At 41.3% G+C, this 10,109-nt stretch overlaps 2 protein-coding genes and 1 long non-coding RNA gene across 10 annotated transcripts in view; 2 read left to right on the top strand and 1 right to left on the bottom strand.

The window, feature by feature from the left end:
* Nucleotides 1-1,171, top strand: LOC120107255 (uncharacterized). The gene has a single exon (XM_039120465.3). It carries the CDS (start codon nucleotides 35-37, stop codon nucleotides 1,031-1,033), a length of 999 nt encoding a protein of 332 aa, XP_038976393.3. The 5' UTR covers nucleotides 1-34; the 3' UTR covers nucleotides 1,034-1,171.
* Nucleotides 1,172-3,840: 2,669 nt separating this feature from the next.
* Nucleotides 3,841-8,763, bottom strand: LOC148702874 (uncharacterized). The gene is made up of 2 exons (XR_015967247.2): nucleotides 8,060-8,763; nucleotides 3,841-4,298 (listed from the first exon to the last, which is right to left on the bottom strand). It is a non-coding gene; the product is annotated as an uncharacterized LOC148702874 (long non-coding RNA).
* Nucleotides 8,764-9,813: 1,050 nt separating this feature from the next.
* MEE13 (myosin heavy chain-like protein) overlaps nucleotides 9,814-10,109 on the top strand; it is a 36,636-nt gene continuing 36,340 nt past the window's right edge. For 3 of the 8 annotated variants that reach the window (XM_088701102.2, XM_008797430.6, XM_008797429.6), the window contains exon 1: nucleotides 9,814-10,059. The gene's annotated coding sequence lies outside the window, so the exon portion shown is untranslated. The remainder of the gene's footprint in view (nucleotides 10,060-10,109) is intronic. The other 5 variants (XM_089924229.1, XM_089924231.1, XM_089924230.1 and 2 more) reach the window with 4 other exon arrangements.

The raw sequence follows: 10,109 nt of genomic DNA, 5'->3' as shown, positions 1-10,109 counted from the left end.
CCATCACCCACTGTAGAGAGAGAGAGAGAGAGCCATGGCGATGCTCCAGTCCGCCGTTGACGTGGCCAAGACCCACGAGATCATGGCCCGCTTCCGGCCCATCGCCCCCAAGCCCGCTCTCCCCCCGCTCCCCGACGGCCCATCTGACCACTCCTCCCCATCCCCATCCCCCTCCTTCGCCTCCGCCTCCGCCGCCGCCCTCCACCTTCGCGGCCGCCCCTGCCGCGCCCGCAAGCGCGGCCGCTCCACCCTCGCCTCTCTCCCCTCCAAGCGCCCGCGCACCCCCTTCTTTCCACCACTCCTCCCCTCCACCACCCCGGCCCAACTGGGCCTCGCCCGTGGGCTCCCTCTCCTCCCCTCCTTCTCCGCCCCCGAAAAACCGCCCATCAAAACCTCCGGCGACCCCCTCACCCTCTCCCTCCTCCCACCCAACCCCTCTCCGGATTCCGACCGAGACCTCGTCTCCGTCGCCCCCCCGCGAGGAATCCCCGTGGAGCGGGACCTCCTCCAGAAGCTCCAGCAGCCCAAGGTCATCGTGCCACTGCCCATCCGGCCCGTGGGCTCGAGCATCACCATCGGGCCCATCACCCTCGACACCGGCCCCGCCCCGCCGGCGCCTGCGAAGAAGCCCCAGGAGGTGGAGGAGGAGGTGGAGTCCGACCTGCTCCCGGCGGTCGTCTCCGACTCCCGGAACCGGGTCCGGATCGCCAATTCAGCTTACAAGGAGATGGTCGGGCAGCCGGAGTGCCCCTGGCTCGACTTGATGGCCTCCGTCGGCAGCCGCAGTCTCGGGATGCGGCTGGCGTCGAGGAGGATCAGCGGAGCGGTGATGCTCGACCTGTCGGAGTCGTCGGTGCCGCTGACGTCCAAGGGGTTCTCATGCAGGGCGAGGATACAGTGGGCAAGCAACGGCACCAAGACCTTCATCCATGTGCCTTGTGATGTGAGAAGGCTCTACTGCGACTCCAAGGATTATCTCTTCACCTGGAGGTTTCGCACCGCCGAGGCTTCTGTCAGCTACTGCAAAGCTTGAATGGCTCCTCATCATTGTCTTCCATCTTTACTGCTATCTTATGTAAATGATATAAGAACAGAGTGCTAGTAGAAGCGATACTAGACTGGAGCTGTATAGAAATGAAATCATTTAAATTGAATATTTATTTATTATTAAATGTGCCAGATCTCATTAGTGTTGATTTGACTTGCATGCCTTCAGTTTGGATGCAAAAGAGACATCAGAAGCCCAACTACATTGAAAAAGGAAAAAAGCAAAAAAGGAAAAAAAAGGAAAAAAAGAATAAGAACCGCTATGTTTGGGTTTTCTCCTCACAATCAAAGAGAAGAAAAGAATGGTCTCTATTCTTCTTCAGCCATTGGGGGACCCTTCCACTTGAAATTGTCTGTGTAAGCCACTAAGCCTCAACACACAGAATGAGAAATTTCAGAACACATTAGAGACACAAGCTTAAATGTGACCCAAAAGAGGAATAAATGGTACCTCAAAACAGTACGTACTATCACTTGCTATGAAATGGACGCTCACAGATGCTACTATGATGAACTAGATGAATAACGAAAGTCTAGAAAGTTTTATCCAATCTAGCTTCACCGAATCACGAGGCTAGCTATATCGGCGGAATTTTTTTTCAAAAGCGTCAGTTGTTACCGTCGCATGAAAAAAAATTATCGACATTTTTATCTAGTAATATAGAATCGGTTATAAAAAAAGAAATTGTCGCAGTGCTACCATGTAAGAACGACAAACGGACATGCTTCTTGGGCTGAGATTCAAGCTTAGCGACCCAAAAGCGAACTTAGGATACCTATCAGCTTGATAATGATAAATACCGAAAGCCTAAACGACAAACTTCTATCCAATCTAGCTTCACCGGACCAGGAGACTACCATGCAAGAACGACAAACGAAGATACTACTTAAAATATGCAGGAATCCAAGCTTAAATGATCCAAAAGAGAACTTATGATGCCTCAAAGAAGTATGTACCGGACCACCGAGATGGTAGTATTGTTGGAATGAAGCTTTGTTTCCAACGGAGTGATCCAAATTTGAAATGTGCGGGCGTCGATTAAATGCGAGGACCGAATGCCCTCCACCTGGTTTGCCTGTTGGGAGCGCTACTACTTCTCTGATACTGAGGTGGTGCTGGGATGATGTACTCACACGCGGGTTCTCCGTGCTGGTAGGGAGGGTATGAGAAACTTTCTACTTGCATCGAATATTTTTTGGTGGAATGAGGGCCTAGTAAGAGCTGCATGCGGTTGGAGTTAATTTCCCTCCCTCGGTCTTTTTTTTTAATACCAAAAAAAAAAAAAAGTACGTACCGGCACTTGCATAAAAGAAACACTTCACCTGTGAAAGGAACATTTCGCCGATAATAATTTGATAACGACAAGTAACGAAAGCCTAGACGACAAACTTCTATGCAATCTAGCTTGATCCAATCGCGAGGTTACCATGCAAGAACGACAAACGAAAACATGCTTCTCAACCATAAAGCTTAAAAACTTTTAGGCAATTGCACGCGATCTAGGCCCAACAGTTATGCTCCAGAGATTATTTAAATTTCAGAACAGCAGCAAGCTGAAAGAACCATTTCAAGATATTTTGAGAATCCATGTCTTAATCGGGCATATAACTGATGTTGGATAAGCCACGAGCTACGTGTTGCTACAACTATGACTTGTCCATTGGAGTGTGCCATGGATCACCTAGAGGATAAGCAATAAGCCCTGTGAGTTTGGAATTAAACAAGGGTGACCATGGCATTATGAACATCTGTTGTCATTTTAGTTGTTAACACCATAACATGTCTAAAAGTATGAACGGAGTATCTCTTTAATCATAAAACGTGCAGGTAGGTGATCTCAAACAAACAAAAAAAAAAATCAGACTAATAAGCGGGGTTGGCTTCCTTTCAGGCTGCATACGTGCATCGGAAGGCGAACATAATCGCAGATTGGGTTGCCTCTTACGTTGCTCGGCACACCGGAGAGTTTCTTTGGACTAGTGCCTCTGAGATTCCCTCTTCTTTGTATCACTTTATTATTTCTGACTTGTCAGGTTGTACCCATATAAGAGCTATATAAATGTTGTTTTCACCAAAAAAAAAAACAAACAAACAAAAAGAAATTGGACCTGCTAACCAGTGCAGAAAAGCCTTTAGGACTCTAAATAAGCCATGCAGTAATGATTCCTCTAGCATTACAGTCTTTACCACAATGATACTATCCATATATCAAATTATTTCATGTATTAGATTTCAATTGACTGTCTACGGCTCCATTGCATGTGCTCAAGGTCTACCCGAAGAAAATTTCTGACATCCAATTTCCAATGAACAACAACAGCAACAACACCATGATCAAAAGTTAACATTGCCTTTCCATTTCTAGCTTAAAGCAATTAAGCATGTTGCTCAATTGTTCTCTTAGAGTAGTGTCGTATAAATGTATGTGGCTTAAAGCATGAATACAGCCTCCTATGCCTGCTTCAGCAGTCATCTTCCAAAAATTGTGGAATAGCTTTGCAGACACAAAAAGTGGCTCTATTTTCCCTTCAATTTATGTTCTCAAAATTCTTCATCCCAAATGTCCGTTTCTTGAGAAAAAATCACTTCAAAGGCCCATAATGGTAAGAATCCCCAGAAGCAATTCTAACAACAACATAGGCCAGATATGTTTCTAGAAATTGTAATTGATCAAAATTTTGATTATCTCCCCTTATGTGGAGGTTCGAGACAAGCAGGCTCTGAAGACATCAACAGCTTATAATTATGGCTCTACTCTAAAAGTATATAACCAAATAAAAGATTTCCACATAGGAAAACAAAATACTTGTAGCTCATTATCCAATAACGCCACAAACTTAACATTGAAGCACCATGACAGATCCAAATATGAGGTCAGATTTATGGATCAGAATGTGCAACATTCAAGTGTGGACATAATCTGACTGCCTGCCTACCCAATACCAACATCATAAGAACAAGTCTCAGCACACCTTGAGACTACATTTCAGTAAAGCATCATGTCACCATTGTTGAAATATCAACTTTTAGCATTTATACATGAAAGTTTTCAAGCCCAGCACAAAATCTTGAAGGGAATCAGGAGTTGTTCCAATGGTCACACCTCTCTGCTAAGCAACCAGATGTTTCAGGTTTGAATCTTCAGTGGTGCATCGTCAGGTATTTGGACTTGGATATTTAAAGTGCTGATGGGTCTGCCCCACATTCGTGCCAAAAAAAAAAACTATATCTAGAAAATTTTTTATCAAGCCTGTCAAGTTATAAAGCAATCAGTCCAACAAATTATTCATTGGATATATAAATATGTACATATTTTCTCTCAAAAAAATTAATTTTGCACATATTCATAACACATCTTTGTAATATGGACGTGTCGCCATATCTGAACACTTGACACTAGTGTCATGTTTCCAGGTAACATTGCCATGAGACCAAGAAGGTAAAACACTAAACAGCAAGGTGGATCAATCCAATTTGACATTTACATTCATTGCAACTCAGGAGCAACCTCCAGGAGTCTCCTGGACTTGGAACGAGTGTAGATAAGAGGGCAAGGTCTGATAATGTGAATGCATAAATTGGAAGACAGTTAATTAAACTACAGGCTCTGTAATTCCAACAGACAAATATTGTGAGTAGGATGTGGGATTAAACACATGCCCGCACCATCCTCACATACTTTCCTTGTTCAAGTTTTGATGTCCTCATCAGATTAAGGGTTTAAATCCATTCAAATCTAATCACAAACACCACGGTCGGTTCGTGGTCAGCCCCAATGGATCCGTGCTGCAGTGTCCCCAAGTCCACATAGATTATGGGCTGAGTCCGCTCTGATACTATTTGTCACAACCTAGGATCTTACCCAAAATGGCTAGTCGGAAGGTATTATTTAGGTTCACTCAAGATCTACCCAACAAATAACTGATGTGGGATTAAACACACGCCCACACGAGTCCGCACACTATGAATACACAACATTTGATTAATCCTTTAAAATATAGAAAAGGTGGGCCAGGCTACTAGCATTGCCATGACACTTCCACTGCAATCACAGAAAAAGAAACCTGGCCTACCACAAATGGTCTGATGAAAGTAGAAGGTCTTTAGGAATAATTCAGATGCATGTGGGAACCTTTTATTTGTTTATGCACATCGTACATCTTATGGGATGTATATGCTAGCAAAATGGTTGGTTTATGAGTCCCAATCAAATTGTAGGGATTTGAATCCAAAACTAGCAAATGTTTGACATCAAGAACTACTGAAACAGAGGTACAAATTTTCCCTCTGCCCATCTCCCATTCAAAGTAAATACTAGAAGGGCTCGTTTGGTTCGCGGGAAAAAAAGGGAAAGTGTGGTCAACGGGAAAGTAATGAAATGCCTCTTGTTTGGTTGGAGTTTTCAAAGAAGAGAGATGGAAAAGTTACATTCCCATGAAAATATGATTCCCACATTTCATGGAAAAAGTCTTTTCCATGAGAAACATGGGAAAGTTACTTTCCTATGAGCCAGGAATCACTCCATATTTATTTTTTTTCAAAAAGGCCCTTCAGCATTAAAGAGGCATTTAAGACCTAATTTTTATTAAGAGTATAATAGGAATTACACATAACTTTTCCAGAAAAGTGGATGATCAACCAAACATGCCAAAAGTATTTTTCTAGGCATTCTCTTTTTAGAAATCTACTTCCCATGAATCATATTCCTAAAAGCGAAAATGCTTCCCGCGAACCAAACGAGCCCGAAAAGGCATCTATTTACTGGATCCACACTGGTTTTTTGTTTAAGCTTTGGATCATCATTCCTAATGTCAACTGTTCATGTTTTTGCATCATATCAAGATTGTTTGGCCTTCACCAATCTATTTACACTTCCTCAGGAAATCCTAATCGACCCCATCATTAGTTGCCCTACAATCTGCCCAGAATAATGATTCTATCCTAATTTTCTTTAAAGTGAGGAGGAAATAGTTTAGCCCAGAATAATGATTCTATCCTAATTATCTCTTATGCCATAGTTTTTCTATGATCTATGGCACCATTTTCTTGATTGACTATTTAGCCCCAATATAAGGCTCCTTTTAGTCAGAACTTTCTTGGTGATGTCTCGTTTTCCTACTTGTTGAAATATACAGGTGTGCATCTTGGCAAAGCATGAGGCCGGTCAGTCCTCAAGTGAGATAGTGTGTCTGCTCTCTCTAATCTTATATATAAGGGCATTTGTTCATGTATTGAATACGCCATTTTGCATGTATAGAGTTGTAAACTTGCAATTTATATGTACAACTAAGCAATGACATTGGTTTAACTATAATTCAGTGGGGTTAAAAGACAACTCAGCCTACAAAATTATGACTAGCTCATCTTTGACATTAGTAGCTATGATATTTCAAAGGAAATTTAAGCAAATGTGCAAGGCTAATTTAGACTTCTAGCTGCTAAACAGACATCCTTCTATTCCTAAACAGCTTATCAGCCACAAAGTGTGTACACCAAAAAGCTATTTGCATAAGTATACTTGAAAATAAAAATTATGAGGTTAAATAGCTTAAAAAACCATTCCTCAGTTTCAACACATCAGAGATGGTGGATTAATATGGCAAGCTCCAGAGATAAGCTTTCCTGGATATTTTATATGCCACCACCTATTCTGCAAGCAGTGTGGAAGAACTACAGTGCTTCCATAATCCATACGGCATTTCAGTTGTCTTCACAACTCAAAGAAGCTCTCTTCTCAGACATAACCGGCCTATGTAGCCTGGACCATAGAGAGTCCAATATGCATATATCTCATCCAAACATCTCAGCTGGCTTAAGCATTTTTGGAAAATGTTTTGTACAATTATTTTAGTACGCAGATTCATAACCAATATCTAGAAAAGAAGAAACCCTCAGTTCAAATATTATTATGGTGTATCAAACTAATAGTTGGAGTCGACTCTCAAAACACTTCGGAAAATGAAAATTGATAAATTTTGATAACTGTTCAAGTGTTCGACATGTATCTAACTCGAATATGTATCCGACATAGATTCTAGGAGCTAGATGCGAGTGTCCAAAGTAACACGGCGTGCAATTTAGCTACTTACCACATTTTACAGATGGAAGAAGGCCAGAATCCATAGAAATCATCAACTCCATCACCTAGACATCTTTTTGAGAGGCAATACTCTCATAGTATTGCCTCTCAAAACTCATCGTTCACTTCTCCCAAACTCCTCTCTCTCTCTCTCTTTCTTTGAAACCCTAGCATTCGGTCTTCCCATTTTTCCAAGAAATTCTCAACCCATTGAAAGAGAAATCCTTTTTCTTGATCTGATCTGGGGCTCAAAGAATCCCAAGATGACACTGGGTCTCCAGAGATGGGGGATTCGGATGTCCAAAATCTGGAGGGCAGTGCGATGGTGAGGAAGATGAGGAGTATCGTGATGGAGGAAGGGATAAGCAGTATCCCTGAGCCAGGCTCAGGACGGGTGAAGCATCCAGGCTCAGGAAGGGAGGCTCAGAGAAAACAGTTCAAGTCAAAAACATTTTCCATCCGCATAACAAGTTTGCCTCATACAAAAGGATCCATGTTTACCGAGACCCCTTTTTGATCTCATTTCCAAAATGGACAACAGGTCCAGAATCATAGATATCAATTGAGTAAAGCTATAATTTTAGCCAAAAAAAAACCTCTTTTTAATCCAGTAATGTCTGTAAAGAAACTGTAATAATTATTCTAAAATTCTTATGTCCTCCATCTAATTTGTTTTCCTAAACAGTTTCCAAAGCCCTTATCACCAACCAAAAAAGAAAACATAGCTATTAATGATTCCAATGAATGAATAAAATTTAATAAAAATAAATCAAATCTCTGTGCTTTGGCCTTTGGAGTCTGATGAAGGATAGATTAGTTTGCGAATCTATCTACAAACAGCGAGGTGAATTCGATTGGGAACAAAAGGAGGGCACACAAATTAATGAGATTAAGCATGAACAGACGAAGACCCCGCGAATTAGAGAGGATACCATGCGGCGGAGTTGTTCTTGAGGGATCCCGGAGACGATCCCAATCTCCCTGGTCTTGAGCTCGACAAGGGGCATCAGAAGCGAGCAATCTCGACTGCGAGAGTTGAGAGGTGCGGGCGAGGAGGAAGCGAGCTATGGAGAGGTTTTTTCGTTGCAGCGCCGGAAAGAAGGCGGATGGGAGTCTTCGCCGTCTTCCCGGAGCTGAGCGATCTGTGATTGTGAGAAGAATCTATATTTTTAGTACTCCTACAAATAAATAATCTAGATTTTGATCGCCCGCGTAGAATTATCAAAATTATTCCTTCTCGACACGAGAGAAACTTCTCCCACTCCCATAAATTCATAAAAATTTCAGAAAAAATCAGGAAAAAGAGCCATTAGGACTTTCCAAGCAGAAATACGGGAGAAAGAAAAAAGTGTTAATTTAAAAAGTTTTATTATTTTTTGGCTAATCAAAGTTCTCCACTAAAATCAATTAAAATGCCTTTTCTCCGTTTCTCTTGAGCGATCTCAAGCTAGCAAGATTAAGAGATAGGCTTAAATGCTACCGCCAGCGATGCTTCGCTACCAGCCCCCTTGAGGGACATGCAGAGGTTAAGGATTCTTAATTGAATCGATACAAATAGGATTAAAGGAAATTGAAATCCATTTTATTTCTTTTTATCTGTAAAAAATTATCTATTGATTTATTTATTTATTTTTTATTTTTTGCCCATCTGATGAATCAGTCCGCATAATTGAAGTAGTGCAAGCTCGATATATGATGAGAATAATAGCTTTCTTAAAGTAAGATTCATGGTTTATTCTTTTTTTTATAATTCTTTCTTAAATTTTTAATTATTTTAAATCTTACATCAAGCTCATGCGAAAAAGAATATCTAACAATCTAATGGGCAAGACTATGTAGAGATCAAGCTTATGGAAAAAAGATCAAGCTCATGCCAAAAAAGAAGACTTCGTAGAGAAGAAGCATATCGAACTTATGATCAAATGCTAACTCAATCTATACTTGAAGAGCCTGCGTCTAGTCCACGTAACGATGTTTTTTGGCCCAAGTTTTAACCCACATGGTCTATTTTTCTTCCCTCCCCTCCCATTCTTATAGTTTCGGAGTTGCTCTCATTTGTGCACTTGACCCGCTCTATTAAGTATAGTAAGTTATGACTTGATTTGTCAATTCGACCTACAAACATCCTGCTTTAAGTAGGTTCATGTTTGACATAAATAGGTGAACTTGTCTAAATTTGTTTACGAAACATATCATGTTCAAGTCTTGACCCATTTAACCTATTTTGATCCGTTAAATAATTAGGTCGGATTATGATTTGACTCATTTAACCTATTTAAGATATGTTTAATTCATTTATTTTTTTTTCAATTTGTTTGTCATTTTTGAACTTATTCTTTTAATCTATTTAACCTATTTAATTTGTTTAAGTCTATTTCATTCTTAAAAACCTGTTAAATCTGTTGAATTCGTTCAACCTAACTTGACCTATAATGTTGGTTGGGTCAGATTATTTATTTGATAAATATATCAAATTTAAATCTAAATTTTTAATTTATTTAATAAATATGTTAAGTTTGAGTTGATAAATTTTTGATAAGGCCCATTTCTAACATATTGGACCGACCCAATCCATCCCTACTTTCAGCCTATCGGGCCTAATTCCAGCTAGTTCCAGCCGGGTACTCCACCGTGTTGGAGACTTGGAGTGCAACCAATCACATTAGTTCGGGCGGAACAGCCGAACAGTCCCCGGCGGTTATTTTAAGCCCGAGGGCACGGCGTTCGTGATCCCCTTGCAGGTCGGTGGAGTGAGCGAGACAGCGCGCGAGCGAGTCCTTCTCTGGCGCGATGTCTCCCTCCTCGCCTATAAATTCCTCGATTTTCTTCCTCTCGAGTCTCCTTCGAAAACGTCCCACACTCGGAAATGGAATCCCCCCTCTCCACTGCTAACCGCCTCGATCGGAAAGAAGACTTGCTATCTTCGTCACAGGTGATCGCTGAATTCCTCCTCCCCTTCTAAACCTACTTTAATCCTAAATA

The sequence above is a fragment of the Phoenix dactylifera genome, chromosome 7 (assembly GCF_051530095.1).
Source record: "Phoenix dactylifera cultivar Ajwa chromosome 7, Ajwa_hap1_PhDact_Kaust_v1.1, whole genome shotgun sequence".
NCBI lineage: Eukaryota > Viridiplantae > Streptophyta > Magnoliopsida > Arecales > Arecaceae > Phoenix > Phoenix dactylifera.
The sequence above is the reverse complement of the archived record's forward strand: the minus strand, read 5'-3'. Positions and strand labels throughout refer to the sequence as shown.

Coding starts and splice junctions, on each gene's coding strand:
- LOC120107255 (XM_039120465.3), top strand. CDS start 35: ATGGCGATGCTCCAGTCCGCCGTTGACGTGGCCAAGACCCACGAGATC.